Genomic DNA, 27,884 nt, shown 5'->3' with positions numbered 1-27,884 from the left:
GTTTACTCGCTGTACTATTATATAACGCTGCCACTAATACGACAACATAACGTAACCGTAGCAACGACAACGTTCTCTCGGTGACCATTCTTCGGCGACGGTGCGACGTTCGCGTCGTTGAACCACAACGCCTGTTGTATTACCACCCTGCACGATTTATCAACATGTAACATAACGCCTTTGTACATACGACTCCTGTGCCAACGACGATGTACCACGACACGCACTCTGCACAACTACACCTCTGCACAACTACACCTCGTACAATTCATAATCTCTGCACCACGACGACCTGTACCACGACTCCTTGCACAACGACGACATGTACCACGACACCCTGCACAACGACGACATGTACCACAACGCCTTGTACCACGACTCCTTGTACAACGACGACCTGTACCACAACACCCTGTACAACTACACCCTGCACAACTACACCCTGTACAACAACACCCTGCACCACGACGCCCTGTCCCTGTGCCTGTAAAACTACACCTCTGTACTTACACCTTGTAGAAATGACCAATTTCTGCACCACAACGCCATGTATTACAACGCCTTTGTACCACGACTTGTACAACGACGACATGTTTACAACCCTTTTGTACCACGACGACATGTACTACACAACACCTTGTGTACCACAACTCCTTGCACAACGACGACATGTACCACAACTCCTTGTACCACGACTCCTTGTACAACAACACTCTGCATAACGACGACATATGTACCACAACGCCTTGTACCACGACTCCTGCACAACGACGACATGTACCACAACGCCTTGTACCACGACTCCTTGCACAACAACACCCTGCACAACGACGACATGTACCACAACGCCTTGTACCACGACTCCTTGCACAACGACGACATGTACCACAACGCCTTGTACCACGACTCCTTGCACAACAACACCCTGCACAACGACGACATGTACCACAACGCCTTGTACCACGACTCCTTGCACAACGACGACATGTACCACAACGCCTTGTACCACGACTCCTTGCACAACGACGACATGTACCACAACGCCTTGTACCACGACAACAACGATCTGTACCACGACAAGAAAGCCGAAAATTGTAGCCCCGATTGTAAGTGCGGAACTGAAGTCAACCAACGATTGCATGAACCGTGCTGATGGATCCATCCTAACTGATCCTAAGCATTGCCGCCGTTTCTTCGTCTGCCGCAACAACCAGCCTAAGCGCAAGCTGTGCCCAAGTGGTCAATGGTACGACCGTGTGGCCAAGAAATGCCTCAAACGCAATCTGGTTACCAACTGTCCCGTCCGACGCAACTAAATAGTGTATTGTATACTGGATGTGCCGAATATAGAGAAACGTCCTGTGCTATGGGATAACAGGAAAACAATTGTACTGATACCCAAAGCACAGGGTGCTTCTACTAGTATTCTTTAACAGAAGTGCAATGAATCCAGTTACAGTACAATTCAGCTGTTTTCTGCTTTTTTTTTCAATTAAATTTTAAGCTGAGAATAAATGATCCAATACTGCTCAAACAAGGGGTGGAAGTTACTGCGGGATGGTGATAAATAGTGTCGTTTAGTTGTATATTAATGTCATTTTGTTAATAGAAATCCAGAACTAAGCCAGCGTTGGCCAGCGGCCTAACACATCCTGACGCGGTCATAAAGTGACTCCTTATTTTCTTTTTGACCACGGCCAGAATACGCTCAAAGCGATGGTATCAATTTGCGACAATTACTTGAGCTACAATTGTATTTAATTATCTTATTGTTAATCTCATGAAAAATTAAAAAAGCTTTATAATTTATGAGTCTGATTGAAATATCTTAAAAAATATGAAAAGTTGTTTATTCTTTAGATTGTTTTTCGACCGATTGTGCCTATGGCAGCTATATATGATAGTGCACGGCTATATGATATCCAAATTAGGTCAGAATGTTTAAGACAGCAACCATAATCTTAGCTCTAAAATGTATCTTTTTTTATGCCGTTTCTCCATCAATTATTCAAAATGGATGTCTGTAAAACTACTGTCTTAAATTGTAAACTGGGTACTACGGAATTACAGGTATATTCTTAAGCATTCAGAAAAAGAAACACATTGTTTTAGCATTTTTAAATATTGATGACAGATGTAGACTGACCACTTTAAGCAAAATTAAATTGTACAAATAAAATATATGTGTATACCATATAAGAATTTTTTAAGTTGTTTTTTGTCATCTGGGGCCCCAAATGTATAAATAGCTAGTGGGCGGTTACAGTCGAGCACGCTCGACAGTAGGATACCCTGTGCCCAGGTACTCTGTACAGAAAGTTGATTTTCGACCGATTGTTCCAATGGCATCTATATGATATATGGAACCGAATTAAGCTAAATTTGGCTAGAATGTACAAAACCAACTTAAAGACATATTCTAACAGTTTGGTTAAGATATCTCAAAATAAAAGAAAAATTATTCATACTAATAGTTGATTTTTGACTGAGCGGTCCTATGACAGCTATATGATTTAGTCCAACAATTTGAAAAAACTTCGGCCAGAATGGACAAAAGCTAGTTAAATGCATATTCCTAAGTTTGATAAAGATATCTCAAAAAACAAAAAACTTTTTTATCCTAAGACCAAATTTTCGATTTAGCGTCTCTATTGCCGCTATATGATATACTGGTTCGGTTTTAATCAAATTTGGTCGCGATGTGTAATACCAGCCCAGATGCATACTCTATCAGTTTGATTCTTATATCTTAACAATCAAAAATCTTTTTCATACTAAAACTTCATTTTCGATGTATGGTTCCTATGGCAGCTAAATGATATAGACGCTGAGATCGACGCGTTCAAACAGTCGCACGGACGGACGGACAGTCAGACGGACGGACAGACAGACAGACGGACAGACAGACAGGCAGACAGACAGACAGACAGCTGACAGACAGACAGACAGACAGGGCTCAATCGACTCGGCTGTTGATTCTGATCAAGAATATATATACTTTCGGGGTCTGCCATGCAACCTTCTGCCTGGAACATACATTCTGCCAAACACATTACACCTTTTTGCCCATTTTCAATGGGCTCAGGGTATACAAATGAGTTTGAACCCAGTAGCTCGAAAAGAGTTATGTTTTTGTTTCCTAGTGTAATTGCTTGTGGAGATTTCAAAGTATTAACGAATTGACCGTACTTTCGTTGAGAGTACTTTCATTTTTCATAGTTGTTCGTCTTTAGGGAAATGTTTGCCGCCCAGTATTCAACAATATTTAAACATTTGCAGGTAATTTACTAATGGCCATGACATGAGTTACACGATGTTTTTCTTACACACCTAAGCCAAACATGTCTATGAAACAATTGCCACAGATAAGAACGTAACGGTTGACTATAAAATCAAGAGGCAGCTGCAGTTTATTATTCAGTGGAGAAGCTGAGGCTTTCGATTTGAAACCACATTTTTCAATAGGAAATTTTGCTAAAATGAAAGCTTGTAAGTTGCTAAGATTGTGGAAAGTTTTTCTCCTTATGGCTATAAGAGTAACATTTGGCTTCTACCTTTGCAGACAACGTGCTGCTGTTCACAGCTGTGATAGTACTGTCTGCATTTGCAGCATCTACTGAGGCTCATGTCCGAAAAGAGCCTTGCCATTGTAAAACCACGGTAAAACCACCGTGCAATAAAGAAACACCTCCACCCTGTATATCGACAACAACACCATGTACTACGACACCCTGTACCACGACACCTTATACCACGACCACTACGACCTGCACCACGACACCCTGTACCACGACAACTTGTACCACAACACCCTGTACCACGACAACTTGTACCACAACACCCTGTACCACTACAACTTGTACCACAACACCCTGTACCACGACACCCACGACAACTTGTTCCACAACACCCTGCACCACGACCCCCTGCACCACGACACCACCCTGTACCACGACACCCTGTACAACTACACCCTGTACCACAACACCCTGTGAGACAACCACTACGCCCTGCACCACGACACCCTGTACCACGACACCCTGTACCACGACAACTTGTACCACAACACCCTGCACCACGACGACATGTACCACAACGCCTTGTACCACGACTCCTTGCACAACGACGACATGTACCACGACACCCTGCACAACGACGACATGTACCACAACGCCTTGTACCACGACTCCTTGTACAACGACGACATGTACCACGACACCCTGCACAACGACGACCTGTACCACAACACCTGCACAACACCCTGCACACTACACCTGTACAACTACACCCTGTACTCGACGACCTGTACCACGACGCCCTGTACCACGACACTTGTACCACGACCACTACGACTGCACCACGACAATTTGTACCACGACACCTGTACCACAACACCTGAGACAACCACTACGCCCTGCACCAACACTGTACCACGACACTGTACAACGACAACTTGTACCACAACACCCTGCACACGACGACATGTACCACAACGCCTTGTACCACGACTCCTGCACAACGACGACATGTACGACACCCTGCACAACGACGACATGTACCACAACGCCTTGTACCACGACTCTTGTACAACGACGACATGTACCACGACACCTGCACAACGACGACCTGTACCACAACACCCTGCACAACTACACCCTGTACAACTACACCCTGTACCACGACGACCTGTACCACGACGCCCTGTACCACGACACCTTGTACCACGACCACTACGACCTGCACCACGACACCCTGTACCACGACTCCTTGTACAACAACACCCTGCACAACGACGACATGTACCACAACGCCTTGTACCACGACTCCTTGTACAATTGTACTGATACCCAAAGCACAGGGTGCTTCTACTAGTATTCTTTAACAGAAGTGCAATGAATCCAGTTACAGTACAATTCAGCTGTTTTCTGCTTTTTTTTTCAATTAAATTTTAAGCTGAGAATAAATGATCCAATACTGCTCAAACAAGGGGTGGAAGTTACTGCGGGATGGTGATAAATAGTGTCGTTTAGTTGTATATTAATGTCATTTTGTTAATAGAAATCCAGAACTAAGCCAGCGTTGGCCAGCGGCCTAACACATCCTGACGCGGTCATAAAGTGACTCCTTATTTTCTTTTTGATCTTGACCACGGCCAGAATACGCTCAAAGCGATGGTATCAATTTGCGACAATTACTTGAGCTACAATTGTATTTAATTATCTTATTGTTAATCTCATGAAAAATTAAAAAAGCTTTATAATTTATGAGTCTGATTGAAATATCTTAAAAAATATGAAAAGTTGTTTATTCTTTAGATTGTTTTTCGACCGATTGTGCCTATGGCAGCTATATATGATAGTGCACGGCTATATGATATCCAAATTAGGTCAGAATGTTTAAGACAGCAACCATAATCTTAGCTCTAAAATGTATCTTTTTTTTATGCCGTTTCTCCATCAATTATTCAAAAATGGATGTCTGTAAAACTACTGTCTTAAATTGTAAACTGGGTACTACGGAATTACAGGTATATTCTTAAGCATTCAGAAAAAGAAACACATTGTTTTAGCATTTTTAAATATTGATGACAGATGTAGACTGACCACTTTAAGCAAAATTAAATTGTACAAATAAAATATATGTGTATACCATAAAACAATTTTTTAAGTTGTTTTTTGTCATCTGGAGCCCCAAATGTATAAATAGCTAGTGGGCGGTTACAGTCGAGCACGCTCGACAGTAGGATACCCTGTGCCCAGGTACTCTGTACAGAAAGTTGATTTTCGACCGATTGTTCCAATGGCATCTATATGATATATGGAACCGAATTAAGCTAAATTTGGCTAGAATGTACAAAACCAACTTAAAGACATATTCTAACAGTTTGGTTAAGATATCTCAAAATAAAAAAAAATTATTCATACTAATAGTTGATTTTTGACTGAGCGGTCCTATGACAGCTATATGATTTAGTCCAACAATTTGAAAAAACTTCGGCCAGAATGGACAAAAGCTAGTTAAATGCATATTCCTAAGTTTGATAAAGATATCTCAAAAAACAAAAAACTTTTTTATCCTAAGACCAAATTTTCGATTTAGCGTCTCTATTGCCGCTATATGATATACTGGTTCGGTTTTAATCAAATTTGGTCGCGATGTGTAATACCAGCCCAGATGCATACTCTATCAGTTTGATTCTTATATCTTAACAATCAAAAATCTTTTTCATACTAAAACTTCATTTTCGATGTATGGTTCCTATGGCAGCTAAATGATATAGACGCTGAGATCGACGCGTTCAAACAGTCGGACGGATGGACGGACAGTCAGACGGACGGACAGACAGACAGACGGACAGACAGACAGGGCTCAATCGACTCGGCTGTTGATTCTGATCAAGAATATATATACTTTCGGGGGTCTGCCATGCAACCTTCTGCCTGGAACATACATTCTGCCAAACACATTACACCTTTTTGCCCATTTTCAATGGGCTCAGGGTATACAAATGAGTTTGAACCCAGTAGCTCGAAAAGAGTTATGTTTTTGTTTCCTAGTGTAATTGCTTGTGGAGATTTGACCGTACTTTCGTTGAGAGTACTTTCATTTTTCATAGTTGTTCGTCTTTAGGGAAATGTTTGCCGCCCAGTATTCAACAATATTTAAACATTTGCAGGTAATTTACTAATGGCCATGACATGAGTTACACGATGTTTTTCTTACACACCTAAGCCAAACATGTCTATGAAACAATTGCCACAGATAAGAACGTAACGGTTGACTATAAAAATCAAGAGGCAGCTGCAGTTTATTATTCAGTGGAGAAGCTGAGGCTTTCGATTTGAAACCACATTTTTTCAATAGGAAATTTTGCTAAAATGAAAGCTTGTAAGTTGCTAAGATTGTGGAAAGTTTTTCTCCTTATGGCTATAAGAGTAACATTTGGCTTCTACCTTTGCAGACAACGTGCTGCTGTTCACAGCTGTGATAGTACTGTCTGCATTTGCAGCATCTACTGAGGCTCATGTCAGAAAAGAGCCTTGCCATTGTAAAACCACGGTAAAACCACCGTGCAATAAAGAAACACCTCCACCCTGTATATCGACAACAACACCATGTACTACGACACCCTGTACCACGACACCTTGTACCACGACCACTACGACCTGCACCACGACACCCTGTACCACGACAACTTGTACCACAACACCCTGTACCACGACAACTTGTACCACAACACCCTGTACCACTACAACTTGTACCACAACACCCTGTACCACGACACCCTGTACCACGACAACTTGTTCCACAACACCCTGCACCACGACCCCTTGTACCACGACACCACCCTGTACCACGACACCTTGTACCACGACACCTTGTACCACAACACCCTGTGAGACAACCACTACGCCCTGCACCACGACACCCTGTACCACGACACCCTGTACCACGACAACTTGTACCACAACACCCTGCACCACGACGACATGTACCACAACGCCTTGTACCACGACTCCTTGCACAACGACGACATGTACCACGACACCCTGCACAACGACGACATGTACCACAACGCCTTGTACCACGACTCCTTGTACAACGACGACATGTACTTACGACACCTGCACAACGACGACCTGTACCACAACACCTGCACAACTACACCTGTACATATTCACTGTACAATTCAACTTGTACTCGACGACCTGTACCACGACGCCCTGTACCACGACCACTACGACCTGCACCACGACACCCTGTACCACGACACCTTGTACCACAACACCCTGTGAGACAACCACTACGCCCTGCACCACGACACCTGTACCACGACACCTCTGTACAACGACAACTTGTACCACAACACCTGCACCACGACGACATGTACTACAACGCCTTTACCACGACTCTTGCACAACGACGACATGTACCACGACACCCTGCACAACGACGACATGTACCACAACGCCTTGTACCACGACTCTTGTACAACGACGACATGTACCACGACACCCTGCACAACGACGACCTGTACCACAACACCCTGCACAACTACACCCTGCACAACTACACCCTGTACAACTACACCCTGTACCACGACGACCTGTACCACGACGCCCTGTACCACGACACCTTGTACCACGACCACTACGACCTGCACCACGACACCCTGTACCACGACTCCTTGTACAACAACACCCTGCACAACGACGACATGTACCACAACGCCTTGTAACACGACTCCTTGTACAATTGTACTGATACCCAAAGCACAGGGTGCTTCTACTAGTATTCTTTAACAGAAGTGCAATGAATCCAGTTACAGTACAATTCAGCTGTTTTCTGCTTTTTTTTTCAATTAAATTTTAAGCTGAGAATAAATGATCCAATACTGCTCAAACAAGGTGGAAGTTACTGCGGGATGGTGATAAATAGTGTCGTTTAGTTGTATATTAATGTCATTTTGTTAATAGAAATCCAGAACTAAGCCAGCGTTGGCCAGCGGCCTAACACATCCTGACGCGGTCATAAAGTGACTCCTTATTTTCTTTTTGATCTTGACCACGGCCAGAATACGCTCAAAGCGATGGTATCAATTTGCGACAATTACTTGAGCTACAATTGTATTTAATTATCTTATTGTTAATCTCATGAAAAATTAAAAAAGCTTTATAATTTATGAGTCTGATTGAAATATCTTAAAAAATATAAAAAAGTTGTTTATTCTTTAGATTGTTTTTCGACCGATTGTGCCTATGGCAGCTATATATGATAGTGCACGGCTATATGATATCCAAATTAGGTCAGAATGTTTAAGACAGCAACCATAATCTTAGCTCTAAAATGTATCTTTTTTTTATGCCGTTTCTCCATCAATTATTCAAAAATGGATGTCTGTAAAACTACTGTCTTAAATTGTAAACTGGGTACTACGGAATTACAGGTATATTCTTAAGCATTCAGAAAAAGAAACACATTGTTTTAGCATTTTTAAATATTGATGACAGATGTAGACTGACCACTTTAAGCAAAATTAAATTGTACAAATAAAATATATGTGTATACCATAAAACAATTTTTTAAGTTGTTTTTTGTCATCTGGGGCCCCAAATGTATAAATAGCTAGTGGGCGGTTACAGTCGAGCACGCTCGACAGTAGGATACCCTGTGCCCAGGTACTCTGTACAGAAAGTTGATTTTCGACCGATTGTTCCAATGGCATCTATATGATATATGGAACCGAATTAAGCTAAATTTGGCTAGAATGTACAAAACCAACTTAAAGACATATTCTAACAGTTTGGTTAAGATATCTCAAAATAAAAAAAAATTATTCATACTAATAGTTGATTTTTGACTGAGCGGTCCTATGACAGCTATATGATTTAGTCCAACAATTTGAAAAAACTTCGGCCAGAATGGACAAAAGCTAGTTAAATGCATATTCCTAAGTTTGATAAAGATATCTCAAAAAACAAAAAACTTTTTTATCCTAAGACCAAATTTTCGATTTAGCGTCTCTATTGCCGCTATATGATATACTGGTTCGGTTTTAATCAAATTTGGTCGCGATGTGTAATACCAGCCCAGATGCATACTCTATCAGTTTGATTCTTATATCTTAACAATCAAAAATCTTTTTCATACTAAAACTTCATTTTCGATGTATGGTTCCTATGGCAGCTAAATGATATAGACGCTGAGATCGACGCGTTCAAACAGTCGGACGGACGGACGGACAGTCAGACGGACGGACAGACAGACAGACGGACAGACAGACAGGCAGACAGACAGACAGGGCTCAATCGACTCGGCTGTTGATTCTGATCAAGAATATATATACTTTCGGGGGTCTGCCATGCAACCTTCTGCCTGGAACATACATTCTGCCAAACACATTACACCTTTTTGCCCAATTTCAATGGGCTCAGGGTATACAAATGAGTTTGAACGCAGTAGCTCGAAAAGAGTTATGTTTTTGTTTCCTAGTGTAATTGCTTGTGGAGATTTCAAAGTATTAACGAATTGACCGTACTTTCGTTGAGAGTACTTTCATTTTTCATAGTTGTTCGTCTTTAGGGAAATGTTTGCCGCCCAGTATTCAACAATATTTAAACATTTGCAGGTAATTTACTAATGGCCATGACATGAGTTACACGATGTTTTTCTTACACACCTAAGCCAAACATGTCTATGAAACAATTGCCACAGATAAGAACGTAACGGTTGACTATAAAAATCAAGAGGCAGCTGCAGTTTATTATTCAGTGGAGAAGCTGAGGCTTTCGATTTGAAACCACATTTTTTCAATAGGAAATTTTGCTAAAATGAAAGCTTGTAAGTTGCTAAGATTGTGGAAAGTTTTTCTCCTTATGGCTATAAGAGTAACATTTGGCTTCTACCTTTGCAGACAACGTGCTGCTGTTCACAGCTGTGATAGTACTGTCTGCATTTGCAGCATCTACTGAGGCTCATGTCCGAAAAGAGCCTTACATTGTAAAACCACGGTAAAACCACCGTGCAATAAAGAAACACCTCCACCCTGTATATCGACAACAACACCATGTACTACGACACCCTGTACCACGACACCTTGTACCACGACCACTACGACCTGCACCACGACACCTGTACCACGACAACTTGTACCACAACACCTGTACCACGACAACTTGTACCACAACACCCTGTACCACTACAACTTGTACCACAACACCCTGTACCACGACACCCTGTACCACGACAACTTGTTCCACAACACCCTGCACCACGACCCTTGTACCACGACACCACTGTACCACGACACTTGTACCACGACACCTTGTACCACAACACCCTGTGAGACAACCACTACGCTCCTGCACCACGACACCTGTACTACGACACAACTTGTACTTACAACACCCTGCACCACGACGACATGTACTACAACGCCTTGTACCACGACTCTGCACAACGACGACATGCCACGACACTCTGCACAACGACGACATGTACTACAACGCCTTGTACCACGACTCCTTGTACAACGACGACATGTACCACGACACCCTGGACAACGACGACTTGTACTTACAACACCCTGCACAACTACACCTGCACAACTACATTCTGTACAATTCATACCTTGTACTCGACGACTTGTACCACGACGCCCTGTACCACGACACCTTGTACCACGACCACTACGACCTGCACCACGACACCCTGTACCACGACACCTTGTACCACAACACCCTGTGAGACAACCACTACGCCCTGCACCACGACACCCTGTACCACGACACCCTGTACCACGACAACTTGTACCACAACACCCTGCACCACGACGACATGTACCACAACGCCTTGTACCACGACTCCTTGCACAACGACGACATGTACCACGACACCCTGCACAACGACGACATGTACCACAACGCCTTGTACCACGACTCCTTGTACAACGACGACATGTACCACGACACCCTGCACAACGACGACCTGTACCACAACACCCTGCACAACTACACCCTGCACAACTACACCCTGTACAACTACACCCTGTACCACGACGACCTGTACCACGACGCCCTGTACCACGACACCTTGTACCACGACCACTACGACCTGCACCACGACACCCTGTACCACGACACCCTGTACCACGACTCCTTGTACAACAACACCCTGCACAACGACGACATGTACCACAACGCCTTGTACCACGACTCCTTGTACAACGACGACATGTACCACGACACCCTGCACAACGACGACCTGTACCACAACACTTCGCACAACAACACCTGCACAACACATACCCTGCACAACTACAATTCTGTACAACTACACCTGCACCACGACGACTCTGTACCACGACACCTTGTACCACAACACCCTGCACAACTACACCCTGTACAACTACAACCTGCACAACTACACCCTGCACAACGACGACCTGTACCACAACCCCTTGTACCACAACACCTTGCACCACGACGCCCTGTACCACAACACCCTGTACAACTACACCCTGCACCACGACGACCTGTACCACAACACCCTGTACAACTACACCCTGCACAACTACAACCTGCACAACTACACCCTGTACAACTACACCCTGCACCACGACTACCTGTACCACAACACCCTGTACAACTACACCCTGCACAACTACACCCTGTACAACTACACCCTGCACAACTACACCCTGTACAACTACACCCTGTACAACTACACCCTGTACAACTACACCCTGCACCACGACTACCTGTACCACAACACCCTGTACAACTACACCCTGTACAACTACACCCTGTACAACAACACCCTGCACCACGACGCCCTGTCCCTGTGCCCGTAAAACTACACCCTGTACTACAACACCCTGTGAAGTGACCACCCCCCCTTGCACCACAACGCCATGTACCACAACGCCTTGTACCACGACTCCTTGTACAACGACGACATGTACCACAACTCCTTGTACCACGACGACATGTACCACAACACCTTGTACCACAACTCCTTGCACAACGACGACATGTACCACAACTCCTTGTACCACGACTCCTTGTACAACAACACCCTGCACAACGACGACATGTACCACAACGCCTTGTACCACGACTCCTTGCACAACGACGACATGTACCACAACGCCTTGTACCACGACTCCTTGCACAACGACGACATGTACCACGACTCCTTGCACAACGACGACATGTACCACAACGCCTTGTACCACGACTCCTTGCACAACAACACCCTGCACAACGACGACATGTACCACAACGCCTTGTACCACGACTCCTTGCACAACGACGACATGTACCACAACGCCTTGTACCACGACTCTTGCACAACAACACCTGCACAACGACGACATGTACCACAACGCCTTGTACCACGACTCCTTGCACAACGACGACATGTACCACAACGCCTTGTACCACGACTCCTTGCACAACGACGACATGTACCACAACGCCTTGTACCACGACAACAACGATCTGTACCACGACAAGAAAGCCGAAAATTGTAGCCCCGATTGTAAGTGCGGAACTGAAGTCAACCAACGATTGCATGAACCGTGCTGATGGATCCATCCTAACTGATCCTAAGCATTGCCGCCGTTTCTTCGTCTGCCGCAACAACCAGCCTAAGCGCAAGCTGTGCCCAAGTGGTCAATGGTACGACCGTGTGGCCAAGAAATGCCTCAAACGCAATCTGGTTACCAACTGTCCCGTCCGACGCAACTAAATAGTGTATTATTGTATACTGGATGTGCCGAATATAGAGAAACGTCCTGTGCTTTGGGATACCAGGAAAACAATTGTACTGATACCCAAAGCACAGGGTGCTTCTACTAGTATTCTTTAACAGAAGCGCAAAGAATCCAGTTACAGTACAATTCAGTTTTCTGCTTTTTTTTCAATTAAATTTTAAGCTGAGAATAAATGATCCAAAACTGCTTAAACAAGGGGTGGAAGTTACTGCGGGATGGTGATAAATAGTGTCGCTTAGTGGTATATTAATGTCATTTTGTTAATAGAAATCCAGAACTAAGCTTACGATTAAGCTGTCTGGCAGCCAGAAGTGTCAGACAGGCCAAAAGCTGGACCAACTGTCGGACCCTTTGGCAGAGGGTATTGCTCAGTAGTACAAATAGGAAGGGGGTTGGAAGCTCTTATGAATTGCTATCAATTTACAGAGCTGCAAAAGTTTTCAAGCTGAAAAGGACTTTCAATCAACCGACAAATGGCAAAGGCAAAACAAGGCTATAAATTTGTCAACACTTTGGGCCAATAGCCGCGAGCGCAGTGTGACTCTAACTATAACTTTCAACATTGTCGCTTTTTGTATGAGTCTATCGGGGTGTGCGAGTTAGTGGGTGTGTGAGTGTGTGTGGGTGTAACAAGCGCTCAAAATTGTGCTACAGTTATAGGTTTTTTATAGGCGTCAACTTTTGGGCGCCATAGTGCGACATTTGTGAGTGAGTGCTTGTGGGATTATAATGTCATGCTATTTGTTATTGTTTAAGTTGCACAAAAAGAGAGACAAACACAGAGAGAGAGAGAGAGAGTGAGAGGGATAGAGAGGCAGTCAGTCAGAGAGTATGATTTGTGCATTTGGTATCAATCTGAAAAACTCTGACGTGTTTTCCCTCCTGCAACAACTTTTAAAGGCACACAAGTATTATCGTATATCCGCTTGTGCTTTATTATTTTCGCGTCAGCCTGAAAGTCTGTCCGCCTGTCGATTTTTGCTTTTGTTACACTTTCGTTGGCGCTTCGCTTGTTTGCGGCATTTTGCATTTTTGTGGGTCACAAACACAAATCAAAAGCAATGCGCTTGGGCTCACTCCTCGCACAGAGTTGTATCATATTTCACTTGGGTATTCGCCGTTACTTTTCCACCTCGCCCTCGACCCCCTTTTCTTTCCTGTTTTCCAGTTTTGCCATTACCAAAACAGCCGCAGCCACAGCCACAGCCACAGCGAAATGTTCAGCCAAGAGACGAGACATGGCCAGAATTCGAGCTCAAGCCCCAAAAGCGCCCAGCGTTGTCCTGGTAATAAAATGCATAAAAATCAACAAAACTTCGAGTAACTTTAAATGCAAACTGGCTACGCGAAGCATTTGTTATATTTTTTATGCCACTTTTTCTTATACCCTGTAACCTGAAAACCAGCTTATAGAGCATGCCAAACTCCACAAATTCAACATATTTACATGCTCATTAGACAATTGTTTCCCTCTCTTTAAAATTGTTACACAATATTAATCACTTCTCAAAGTGGGCATATTTAACTAATTTATAGGGTATTGTGCAGTCGTTAAGAGAGCAATTTCTGCAGTTTTTTGTGGCGTGAAGTGGCGCGTGAATGACTTCTACTTTTCACATTGGCTGTATTTACCGATTTTGTTACCAGCAAACTGTACAGATTTGAGATTTTGTATTTGGGTTTGTCAAGTCATATGAACAGCATAAGAAATGGGAAAATATATTACGAGACTTGTGAATTCTTTGAATCACTTCTCTATGGTAAAAAAATGCAATGGCAAGGAATATGCTTACAGAAAGTTTGACACACAATTTGACAGAGTGCGTTTTCCTAAATGTTTTATTGGTGATGTTTACTTCACACACATTTTGTCGTTTTAAGAACTGGTTTGACTTCGACCTTTTAAGCTTCCTTAAATCGGGTTTTTATATATATTTTTAAACTCACATACTTGGACATAAATCGAATCTATTTCCGTAAGCATACTATATTAAAATCAATTAATAAAGATAATCTTAGCATATATGTTAGTACAAAATTTAATTTATTTTTAAAATTAATCATTGCAAAATAATTCTGAATAAAAAAAGGTTTTGTGTGTTGTTGCTTAGTGTCAATATGTGACTTTAAACACCTCAAGTCAGCTAACTATTTAAATAAAACAAAATAAAAAGGTCGCTAAGATAACAAATAAATCACCATTTCTTTATCTAGTTTAAAAAGATATAAATAATTATATTATATACAAAAAATAATGTGTATCAAGTTCTGTAAACAGGGTAAAACAAATCAGGGGTGTTCAGAGTAGGCGGGAGAGAGAGAGAACAAAATTGTTCTCAGATCACTGAGACAAAAAACGATGAATATTGAATTATTTACATCGTAAATTAAATTGATGTATTTATTTTTATTCTTCTATATTTATGAAAACAACAACTATCCAATGTTTAAATAACAAATATTAATATGCAGCCACAATGCATATTTTTTTAGTATTTCAAGTATATCAAGTCAAAGAAAATGTTTTTATAGCTTGCTTTTCGATTCTCTAAGTGGAGACCACACTAATACATAATAGGTTTTCCATTTTATTGAAAGTAATGTTTAAAAATCTTCATAATTTCAGTAAAGCCAATAAACAGAGTAAAACGGTACTCATTTTTAAATTTAATATTTATATCACTGGCAGGTCGTAATTATACAGATATAATTCGAATATAACTACTTTTGTATCTATTTGAATATATTTATTTGTATGACACTATCTTAAATAGTTTGCCTACGCAGAATGTCTACGGTTGCGTAAACGCAAATCGTATTTATAGATAAGAATGCGTGTACATACATATATATACGTACAGTAAATTAATGCAATTAAAAGTTTGATTCCAAAGGGGAGGCCAAAAGGTAGCAAAATATAGTATATGTATGTATTTACTGAATTTGAAATTTTCGTTTTGTTTTCAAAATTATTAAATATGTGTGTTTGTACCGCATCTAATAACAAACGATGCAGTTTATCGTGTATCTGTTGTCTGTGTTTATTGTGGCAATTTAATTATATTGCGGCATATTTCAAATACATCAACACACATTGGAAGGAAGAGTGTCACGCATACGGCTACATATGTATACTATACACGTAGATCCCATGGGCTGACATTGTGTTTCCTTTTCGCGACATTTGATAATTAAATTTATATTTATTTCGGTTGTGGTTAAAAAAGTGAAATAAAAAATAAACCATCATTGTTGGTTTTTGTTATTTAACTGTTGTATAGTGTAAATGTTGTTGTTGATGCTAAATAGTCGAACACTTTTATAATAAATTATAATTGGTCATTGAATTATGACACTTACCTTAAATCAGAGCGCTTAACAAGCTGACGTTAATCATGCGCCATGTTAGCCTGAAGTTTGGTTGCTTTTTAATTATTTTATTATTGTTGTAATTATATACGCCTTTTTTTCTATCGTTAATTTTTACAGTTATTATTTAACTGTTTGTGATTACTTCAGTTCAATTCCAGTCGCGTTGTGTGCTATTAATGGGACTAAATACTAGCACACATTAGATAAATGCTACAAACACTTCAACGGCAACAAAAACAACTTGGAAAACCGCATGGCATTTTTGATTACTCGCATTTAACTGTCAACTGACTCAACGGCAACAGATTTAAGACTTAGGAGAGATACCACGAATATCATTATTATGCAGGAGTCGCTTAATCAAGCCAATGAACTAAATCAAAATAATTACTTTATGGCAGTAAGCCTATTAGTATGAAAGCTACAAGTTGAGAATCATTTTAATATCATCAGAAGCATTATTGTTTTATAACTAAATGTACATATATGTTACATGTTTCTGTAGAATAGTTTTGAATCAGATATTTCAGATACATTTCAAAGTAGACAGCCGGAGTGAGCTAATTTTAAGTCGCATCAATTATAGTACGTATATGTAGTGTTTAATTATTGAAATGAAGTTCTAATTTGATTATTAATTTATTACCTCAGTAACTGTCAGTAGGAGCAATAAATAAATGAAACATGAGGAAGTGAAACTAATAAGCGCAAAAAGGCTCACCAACTAAAGCGAAATAAAATAGAAAATAACTCCCCAAAGGGCGAAACATTTTTGGCTCATTTTGCAGATTGCGCGTTGAAATTTTAATTAAACTCGAAAAATTCTAAATTGCAACTAAAGTTTAAATGAAGCGCAGACAGAGCTACACACACATTCACACACACACACACACAGCTGGCTGTTATTCTCATTATTAATTAATGCGACGCACTGTTCAGGCAGACAACTTACATACGTATACACATACATATTCATAAAGACATTCATACATACATACGTGTACATGTGCATATGACGGTTAGCACTTCTCAGTCATTTCTCCCCTTTCAATTCTCAGCACAGTTGCTGAGAAAAGTTTGCGCCATTTGCAAGTGAAAGTTGAACTCAAGGAAAATACTTTGTGGAGCAATTGAAAAACGTTCAAAAAACTTTTTGCGCTGTTCATTTTTAGCCACATCTGCCAACGCTTTAAGGAGAAGAGGACGAGTGGAGGTGTGGAGGGCGAGAAGAATTGGAGGAGGCATAAGTTTTGCCATTTTGACCCGATTTGTATACATACGTATTTTTTTACATATTTTCAAAATATTCGTTTGGGCAACCAAACAGCTGAATTCAATTAAAACTAACCAAAACCAGCAACTGGTTCCAAATCTGTGCCCCCAAAAAACTTTCAGCACTTCACAACAGCGAAAATAGCAAGAGCACAGTGAGGCAAGACACAAAGAATTGGGAGACACTACAATACAAAGTAGTTAAAACAAAATGCATTGTTTTCTATAAATTTGTAGTTATTTGTTTTTGTTAACAATAAAAAATTTACATATTTAATTTTGCAAAATCAAATCTTTTTTAGCTGGAAAAATGTCCTACTTTGTTATTTTCACTTATGCTTACATATAGTTTTTTAATAGAATTAACAAAAAATATGAAAATTTTTTAACTTGTCACAACAACTACTTGACAATCTAGTTAAAAATAAAGAAATAAGTATAAATTAAATATAAACAAACTGTAGCAAAACAAATGTGTTTTGTACCACGGTTTAAGTGCGTGCATGTGCGCGTATATTTAATAGGCACTTTGTTTAGCCTTGACCATACATACTCATGTATGTATATGTACTCGTGTAACAAATGAGAATGACAGACATTATAGAATATCTGAAGATGGCTAAGAAAATTTCAAAGGCATTTGACAATGTTAGAGCTGAAGATATTCAAACGGTGTCAACATTGAAATTGAATGGCGTTGAGGGCTCAAGTGGTTTTTCAAGACCGCCAAAGAGAGAAGAAGACAGAGAGAGAGAACGAGAGAGAGAGAGGGCACATAATGACAGCCATGAATGAACTGCAGTGCGCTGCACTGTGGTATGGGTTAAAGGAAGCGGGAAAAGTGAAAGTGAAAGTGAAAATTTGTTGTAACACCTTCAAAAGATGTGACGCCAAGAAACAAAAATGAAACGACAAAACTAAGCGCAAAAGCAGGAAAAGCGTAATAAATAAAAATCATATAAAACAGACAGAATACCAACAACAACAATCACAACAAGCAGTGTGAGACAAGTTGTTGTTGTTGTTGATGCTGCAGCGACCAGCGCCAAACATGCGAGTACAGAAATTCTTTGGCAATTTATTATTAGAAAAAAGCAGACGCCGAGGCCGCCATAGTGAGAAAGGGAGACAGAGATAGAGTGAGAGTGAGAGTGAGAGAGAGAGAACAAGTAAGAGATAGAGAGAGAGAGAGCTGCAGGGCCTAGGGGCCGCGACGAGGTGGCTGTTTTTTGTATAGTTTGTCGCCAAAGAGCAACAACGCACACGGCTAAGATGCGACAGAGTGAGAAGGAGCAGGGGCAGGGCAGAAGAAGGGGCAGTGGCATGGGGTAGAGCTAAGAGAAGGGGCAAGGGGCAAGAGGTAGTGGTATTGGGTAAAGGATTGCAAAGCGTGCGTTATATATGAAATATTTGCCATGATATTATTATTATTATTATTATTATTTTAGAGCAACATTATGATAGTATTATTTGTATGAATGTATAGCAAACTGGATGGCGCTTGCTCTGCTCTGTTGAGGCGCAGCACACACACGCACTCTCTCTCTCTCACACACACACACACACGCGCACACATGGGCGTTGCAGACACACGCGCCATATGCTGAAAGTTTGAACGTCGCGTCTCGTCGCAGCCGAGACGTCTCTAATAGCGACGTTGTCCGTTGCCTAGTCAATATTTCATTTGGCACTTGAACCAAATACTTTTAGTTTGCTGCCGTAGCAGACGAAGGTTGCTGAGGACGCTGTCGATGCCGACAGCGACGGCGACGGCGACGGCGATAGCGCTGGCGACAGCAACGGCCACTTTAATTTTACCTAGATACACACAAATATATATTTATCTACTCGTATATATGTATACACATCTATAGTAATTGATTTGTGTTTAGATTTGGCTAATTTACCTGGTAAATTGCTTACAGGCAACTTTTGGCGACTCACGGCAGCTTGGCGTATGCGTAATATTCAACAAAGCAAATATAAGACAAACTATGTAAAGATATTGACATATGCGCAAATATTACAAAATGCCTCAAGATATAAAAGGCATTCTCCTGCAAAACCTGTGTTGCGTTTACATTAATGAATAAAAGCAAAAAGTGCAAGGAAAATGCTATTACTTATTTAAAAGCGATATCGAGGGGGAAACTTAAATGACTGAATGTCAATTGCTCAGAGCACAGAAGGCTAGTGTGAAAAGAAAGAATGTATACCATAAATTTGGAAATCGATAAAGGTAAGATATTATCATTTTAAGCATAAAAATACATATCTTTAACGCTTCACCGAGTTCCAAACCTAATTTAAATTGATTCAAAATTAAATTTTTGGCACAAAATCAATTCTTATTAAAGTCTGAATGTCAGAAAATTCATAGTTTATACATCGACTGATCACAGATATTCATACAGACGAATCACACACACTCGTTACACCCAAAAGGTAAACAAGGAATTTTTCATTAAGTTTGTATGTGTACATTTTCACTAAATTATTTTATTCTCAATTCATTTAGGGGTATGCAAAACGGAGAAGTTGAAGGGTACAAAAGACATACATATGCATGTAGTTGAAAGCAAAAATATTTCAGAGAACTACTTTCAAAGGTTGCCACGAAACAATATTTTCTGGCATCTCGCCTCAAATACAGATTGGATTTTCATATTGGCTCAAAACGTGTAAACGAACCTACGATGAATTCGAGCGAAAAACATTTGTGGTCCTTTCCATTTACCAAATTGATTACCTTTAATTGGTATGTCTGAGTATGAAAATTTCAAATGCTACGAAGACAGTCAACGCAATTTAATAGCATTCCTCAATAGTTTGAAATTAGAACTGTTGCCACGAGCAACTGGATTTTTATGAGAATGTGAGGTCTTAAATTCCTTTGTCTTACAGCTCTTAAATTTATTTTTTATCTACATTAAATTTAAAGTTCTTTACGCTTTCACTGTGGAACAGTCATTTTGGTCATGGTAGTTTAACGTCAATTCTGTATAAGACCAGTGTGCTGAATACTAGAAAATTATTAGATTTGTTAAATTTTCTATAGTTTTTGTGATTACGACTAGTGGCAATTTTACTGAAAAAAAACATAAGTAAAAATACTAATATTTATTGAAAAAATATTTTTATTAGGATCCTGTTATTGTTTTGCTCACGACAATCCCTTATTGAAGTCCAGCAGTATCTTGGTATCTTTTTTTTTTAATATGACCTGGTGGAACCGTTGTCATTTCATTTTCGATTTCCATTAACAAAATAATTGCCACCAGTTTTGTTATTTTTATTATTTCGCAGTTATTATTCCATCGATATTTACTGATAAAGCATTAATTGTTTATCACATTTTGATAACTCTGAAGCTATTTTCTGAATGTTATTTTCATAAAATACTCAATGAATAATAATAGGGCGTATTTATAAATAGGAACCGTAGGTGTTCTCTCAAGTTCCATCCACCCAATTTTCAAGACGAATTTATTAAGTGTTTGTGATAAGCCAATTAAACTGTTGCATTTGTGGATAAAAACATGATAATTATCATAGAGATTGCTCAAATACCGCAACTTGTATTCCGAACAATTTCCCTTTGTTGTAGCAAAACTCAAGAACTGAAGATATTTTTGTTAAATGGCTTTCTCAGGCATAAGAAGTGCCAGCTTTCTCGTTTTTGGTTATAAGCAGATTGTGGTAATAGAAAGGACTGCAATAAAATAGTCGAATTTATCTGGTTAAGAACCATTTTGGCAGTGCAACAGGTACTCCTTCTGGGCGGTTTTTTTTTTGTTTTTTCGTTGTTTCCAAATGCAAAACTAATTGCGGCTTCTACAATTTTCTTACACTGCAACCAATAAGGCAGGATTTCAATAAGCGTCATAAATTTGCCAGACGACTTAACAAATTGCAGACTGAATGAGCCAGAGAATGAAAATCAAAATGGCAAAGGAAAGAGAAGTGGAAAATGGGAATGAGAATGGAGATTGGAGAATGCTGTAAGAGTACGGAAGTTGTGTCCTACAAAGGCATGAATTTTCCACCCTCTCTACGCTTCTTCCAGCTGTTTTGGGGGGCTTTGGTGATTATCGTTCGTATTGCTGGCGGCTTTCATTACTAGAAGAAGAGATGGAGAGTTAAGGAAAAAAATAAGAGAAATAGCCGCCACTTCAACTGACCAGAAAATAAAAAGTGCGCCGGTAGAAGAAAATAACAAAAAATGAAAGAGAAGTACAAAAAAAAAAAATATATAAGTTTTTTACTGCTGTGCATGAAAATGGAAAACCAAAATTAAATTTCCATAAGCAAAAAGGAAAAATCAACGCATCAAGAGGCGAGAACAGTGAACCGAGCAATGAATGGGACAGAGGGACGTCACGAGATTCGGCTGAGAAAATTCAAAAGCTTTCACTTTTTAGCCAACAAGCATCTCTGTTTTTCTGTCTGTCTTTCCTTTGGGTTCTTTTCATATTATTTTTCTTTTGCATAATAATGAAATTAAATTGCTGCCTTATACACACAATCCTACATGCAAGCATCCATATGTCTGTATGTATATATACCTAGAAGATACGATCTGTTTGCGAGAATATTTTTATCTTTGCCACTTTGCAGTGGTTTTCATTTCTATAGCAATTTCAAAATTGGGGCACAACAAACCTAAGATGCGCTCTACAAATTCAGAATTGAGAAGACACACATACGCCTCTAAAGGCCTATATCATAAGTCCATTTATACACATACTTATCAACCCACTATACCCGTAAACCAAAGGAATTTAAACGTTAATAACTAATTACGTAGCTTGAATAACTGTTGCATTTGAACTTGAGCTGACTTTGAATGTGGAGTGAATGCTGACTATCGTTGACCACATCGATAATATACTCCAGGTACAAATCAAGTCATTAATATTAAACCAATTTCTGATTTCTTTAAAGTAACTCGCTGGTGGGCATAAGTATCTTGACAAAAGTATGGGGAAAATTTACTCATAATTTGAACTTACTTCATGTACATTTTGGCATCAATTTAAAGGTCATTTGAATTCCGTCTGAATGATACAAGACTTTCCTTAACCCATTAAGTACCCATTAAAAATTTTTAATTTATGTAAATATCTACTTTATTGCCTTTTTCCTAGGGCTTAAACAAATAATGTTTTGATGCAAAAAGTTTCGACAAACAATTCTAATAGTGAATAAAAAAAATTTTTTTCTAAAATTTTTTGCTTATGTTTTTTATGGTTTTTTGAAACTTGCTAAGAATTTCCTTTTTTTGCACATTTTTCTCCTTTTCATACAGAATTTTTCTGAAATCATCCCATGCTAAAAATCATAAAAAATATAAGCAAAGGGATTTTTGAAAATATTTTTTTTGAATGGGTATTTAAAGGTTTCAGGAAATTTTTGTATCATTCAAACGGAATTCAAATGACCTTTCCTTTAATGCCAAAATATACTTAAAGTAAGTTCAAATTATGTGTAAATTTTTCTCATACTTTTGTCAAAATATTTATACCCACCAGTGTAAAGTATTTCACAAATAAATAATCTCTGAAAGTAACAATTTTATACTGAAATGATTATTAGCTATAACTTATTAGCTTCTTAAATATAAAAATGATCGATGGCCTCATTGCTAGCTACTTTTCATCTGATTAAGCTGTTTCAACTTGGGATTGATCCCACAAATCAACAAATGGATTTCTCTAGGAAGTTGTAATCCGAACAAGTATATGGCTGTCGTTGGGTCTTGGTCTTCTTATTTTAGCCAATGTAGGTCAAGAATTTACATACGTAAATAGCCACAAATGCTTTAACCGCTGACCAATTCTCGGGCCAAGTTGTTTTGCGTTGGGCTTTAACGAAATGAAATTACCAACGTAATCTGCCAACAGTTCCCTGAAGCGTGAAAAATTCCGGTGGTCAGGCCGGGTCAGCTCTTAATGCATGAATATATTCAAGAATATTCTATATATACCTATATGTATATATACCACAAATTGGTCAGCATACAAATTATGGAATAAAAACTATAAACTGCGAGCTACATACGTAACATACTTACATTTACTCGTACATGCAAGTATGAGCATATTTACAGGGAATTTACACAAAACTAGTAATAAATATACTCGATATATAAAGGTACTTCATATACATTTTGGCATCAATGGAAAGGTTTTCGAAATGCCGTTTGAGTGATACAAAACTTTACTTAAACCACTAAGTTACCATTAAATTTTTTGAATTTATGTAAAAATCTATTTTTTTGACATTTTTCCTAGAGCTTAAACAAAATATGTTTTGATGCCAAAAGTTTTGCCAAACAATATTTATATTGACTGCAAAACCTTTTTTTAAAAATAGCTTCGCTTATATTTTTTATGATTTTTTAAAACTTGCTAAAAAGTACCTTTTTCGCACATTTTCCTCCTTTTCATACAACTTTTTTTTGAGATCATTCCATACAAAAAATCCTATATTAAAAATTGTTGCTTCACCTAAGAGACTATTAAAAATATTTTATCCTGTCCCATACGAGAAATTTTACCTACATAAAGGAGCAAGCTGATCCAGACTAGGAAACGTAAAGACACCCATTAGGGGAAATTAATAAAGGAAACGGAATGAATTTGATTTGTCACTTGCAACAGATGAATATACCCATTGTAACCCTTTTGGGCTTGCAGGGTAGTGAGTAAAATAAATAAAAAGTTATAGAAGACGACGAACGAACAGAGCGAAGAGGAAGACAAAGACGAAGATGAAGATGAAGAACAGTGCGTGTCAGCCTTGAGCTACATTCAGCAGACAGACAACAACACACAAAATATTGTACACGTTTATAATGCAAACTTTGGCCAAAAAGAAAATGCGGCAGAAAACATCGAAGAGGCTGAAAGGGGGAGAGAGACGGAGGGAGAAAGGGGTTGGCGGAAAGAAAAGAGAACGAAGAGCGGAAAAGAAAAGACAGAAAATGGCAGAAACACACAACAGCAGCAAAAAGGTGAAGATGAAGAAGAAGAAAAAACCTTCGTCAAAGTTGCCGCTATCAATTTGTTGTTATTGTTTTTTCACTTCATTTTGTTTCTTTTTGGCTGACAACAACAACAATGCACATATTAATATTAATATTAATAATAATAATAATAATACATACACATATGTAATAATTTTTCGGTGAGCTCTCAGCTGTGTCACTTGTTTAGGGAAAAAAGGGGAAGTCAACAGGAAAGCAAAAGGCAGCAGAAGAACAAGGACGAGAAATGAGAGAGAAAGAGAGAATGTATGTCTGTAGTAGATGGATATGACATAGCATTTGTTAGAGGGAGGGGGAGGGAGAGGGGGCAGACATCAGAAGTTGATGGCATCTGTTTAATTTTTGCTCTTGTTGTTTTTTTTTATTAATGAATTTTTATGCTCAGTGGGCGAGAAGCGTCTCTATGCTCAGTTCCTCTACTTGTTGTTGTGGCTAATGTATTTGTTGTTGCTGCTGCTGTTGTTGTAGTTGTCGTTGTATTTTGGCTGCGTGTGTTTTTACTTTTGGGCTTTGGCTATGGCTAAAAATATGTCTGCCAATTCGCTAAGTGGCTCAACTTATATATGTATGTACGTATGTATTTTTGTATTCTTACGCCTGTGTGTGTGTGTGTGTGTGTGTGTATATGTATGTATGAACAGTGGAGTCTGCTTATGACAAATGAGCAGACATATACAGTGGCTCACAGCTTATTTGACCCACTACTCCTAGATGTTACAAATTTGTAATTAATTTATCTATTAATAGGAAGGAGATATTTTTAAGTCAAATTTATACGCAGCTTTTTAAATTCATATTTAACTTATAAATATATTATTTAAGCTTTAGCCATATATATGTATATATTTTATTATTTAATATATGTATGCATATTTTATTTGAACTTAGCAATAAAAACAAAACTTAGTTAAAAAGTTAGTGGGTCAGATAAGCTGTGAGCCATTGAGTATACTTTTGACATTAACAGCATTGTCTGACAGAGTATTAAGCGAGTGTTCACTGTTTGCATTCGACATTTGTCTTAGCATTGTTTTCTCTGCCTAATTGCGAAATGTAATTGCCTTGCAGTTGTTGTTGTTGTCGGCTTCGTTGTTGCTGTGATTGTTGTTGCTGCAGCTATTGCCGTTGTTGTTGTTGTTGTTGTTATTCTTATTGACGTGGCCCAACATGATTTGCATTTTTTGGCGCGCACATAGAAGCCGGCAATTGCCAATGGCCGCATTAACTCACACTTGCACTTTTCTCTTTTACAGTTGTCACATTTGGAAACATTCAACAAACAATATTCCAAAAACGAAAAAAAAAAAAAAAAAAACAAATATATTTAAAAATAGATTTTGAAAATCTTTGTGTGGTTTTTTTGTGCTTTGCCTTTGCTTTCCTTATATTTTTGTAATGGTTTGCTAGTGTTGCACTTTTGTTTTGGTTTCGCACACGCGACAATCTCGAATTCAAAATGAAAGCGCGTACCGTTATGCGCTCGGCGTACCGTTCTCTTTCGAATCGTGTCCGTGCACGTGGCAATCTCGACGCTGACTAAAGCAGTGCCAGCAGCTGCCCCACAACGGAGTGAATTGTGCCGCTTGTGGCATCCGCATCGGTTGCCTGCGTTGACACAATGACTCAGAGCCAAAACAGACATTGCCCAGAGCCGTCGCCCGACTCGCTCCGACTCGTGACAACGACACGAAGCGACACGAAGCGACGCGACACGACTGCAGCATCTCACGAGCACACAAAATGGACGAAGACCAAACACGAGCAAATGCACTCATCGATGTCGCTGCTGATTCTTTTTTTGAGTATGTTTTCATGCTGTTTGTGGGTTTGTGTGCTGCTATTTTTGGCTCACGCTCAGTCAGCTAAATTTCCCAATATTCGAGGCTCGCTATGCTTGAGAGAGAGAGAGAGAGATTGAGAGATGAGAGCGATATGATTGCGATATCAAAAATACTTGACTTATATATTAAACAAGACAACTTTAAAAGAAAAATACAAAAATTACTTGTATTACAAACAATCAAGATGCTTCTTTATTTTAAGAAATTTCCGATACTCAACTCATATTTTTAAACAAAAATTCTTAGTTTGTGAAAAAAATCGTAATTTTATACCACTTTTTGTCAGTGTAGAAAACGAGTGAAGCTGCGAGTGTAAATGTTTTGAGCGTTTGAGCGTTTCAAATGCATTTTCGTCTCATGCCGAGCAGCCTTTTTGCTCATTTCCGTTTGGAGTGCGTAGGACTTCCGCTGTCTTACAGCCAAGGAAGTTGTTGCAACTACCAAAGACGCAGATGCGGCTAGGAATGAGGACGTCTGTTTCTGCTTTTATGAGGAATGTCAAAAGAAGCTTCTTGGATCGCAGCTGAAATGCATATCCCGCGGCATTGAAGAGGTGATTCAAATGAAAACTTAAGAAAAATCCATTCCATTTCCATTCAAATACTATATGAGCTGTATTTAATTCATTTAATATTCCCAAGTTCTTTTTTTTACACCTCTGCTTATAGATTTCCGATTAAATGCAAAATTCCAATAAATTTTAATTAAATAGTATGCTGTTTTACTCATAAATATGTTAAAACATTTATAATAAGTTTATTTATCTATTTAAAGAACTTCAATCTAAATCGTGTAAGTGTAAATTTATACTTACAAATTGTTTTTTAAATTGTGTCAAATTTTATTTATTTATTTATTTGGCTTCCTAACACTACAAGAAAACTACAAGAAATTATTGTGCTAGTCACGACTATTTGAAAAATATATTTAAGAGGTTTTTAATTATCTTTTGTGAATTTTTAAAGTAAATAAGGTGTGTTTCAGAAATTATGGTCAACCGCAAAGCAAGCCAAAATCTAAATTTTTTGGTTTGTTTTAGGTTAGTTTACATTTCTGAAACACCCATGAATATGAC

At 39.2% G+C, this 27,884-nt stretch overlaps 1 protein-coding gene and 1 long non-coding RNA gene across 2 annotated transcripts; one reads left to right on the top strand and one right to left on the bottom strand.

Moving 5' to 3' along the window:
* Nucleotides 1-268: 268 nt before the first annotated feature.
* LOC117787589 (DNA-directed RNA polymerase III subunit RPC1) lies at nucleotides 269-13,251 on the top strand. The gene is made up of 13 exons (XM_034626157.1): nucleotides 269-474; nucleotides 778-835; nucleotides 3,768-3,939; nucleotides 4,009-4,249; nucleotides 4,611-4,814; nucleotides 7,493-7,610; nucleotides 7,929-7,958; nucleotides 8,003-8,218; nucleotides 10,662-10,755; nucleotides 11,252-11,688; nucleotides 11,915-12,336; nucleotides 12,415-12,877; nucleotides 13,114-13,251. Exons 1-13 carry the CDS (start codon nucleotides 323-325, stop codon nucleotides 13,249-13,251), a joined length of 2,745 nt encoding a protein of 914 aa, XP_034482048.1. The 5' UTR covers nucleotides 269-322.
* Nucleotides 13,252-16,746: 3,495 nt separating this feature from the next.
* On the bottom strand, nucleotides 16,747-26,622 carry LOC117793846. Its single transcript, XR_004618318.1, has 2 exons — nucleotides 26,199-26,622; nucleotides 16,747-16,818 (listed from the first exon to the last, which is right to left on the bottom strand). It is a non-coding gene; the product is annotated as an uncharacterized LOC117793846 (long non-coding RNA).
* Nucleotides 26,623-27,884: the final 1,262 nt, after the last annotated feature.

The sequence above is a fragment of the Drosophila innubila genome, chromosome X (assembly GCF_004354385.1).
Source record: "Drosophila innubila isolate TH190305 chromosome X, UK_Dinn_1.0, whole genome shotgun sequence".
NCBI lineage: Eukaryota > Metazoa > Arthropoda > Insecta > Diptera > Drosophilidae > Drosophila > Drosophila innubila.
This window is presented reverse-complemented; position numbering and strand designations above follow the sequence as displayed.

Excerpts from the sequence above, each read along its gene's own strand:
- LOC117787589 (XM_034626157.1), top strand. The coding sequence starts at position 323 with ATGTACCACGACACCCTGCACAACGACGACATGTACCACAACGCCTTG. Across the intron at positions 4,250-4,610 it reads GACGACCTGTACCACAACAC|CCTGCACAACGACGACCTGT; the intron begins CTGCACAACACC and ends TGTACCACGACA. Across the intron at positions 4,815-7,492 it reads GACATGTACCACAACGCCTT|GTACCACAACGCCTTGTACC; the intron begins GTACCACGACTC and ends CCACGACGACAT.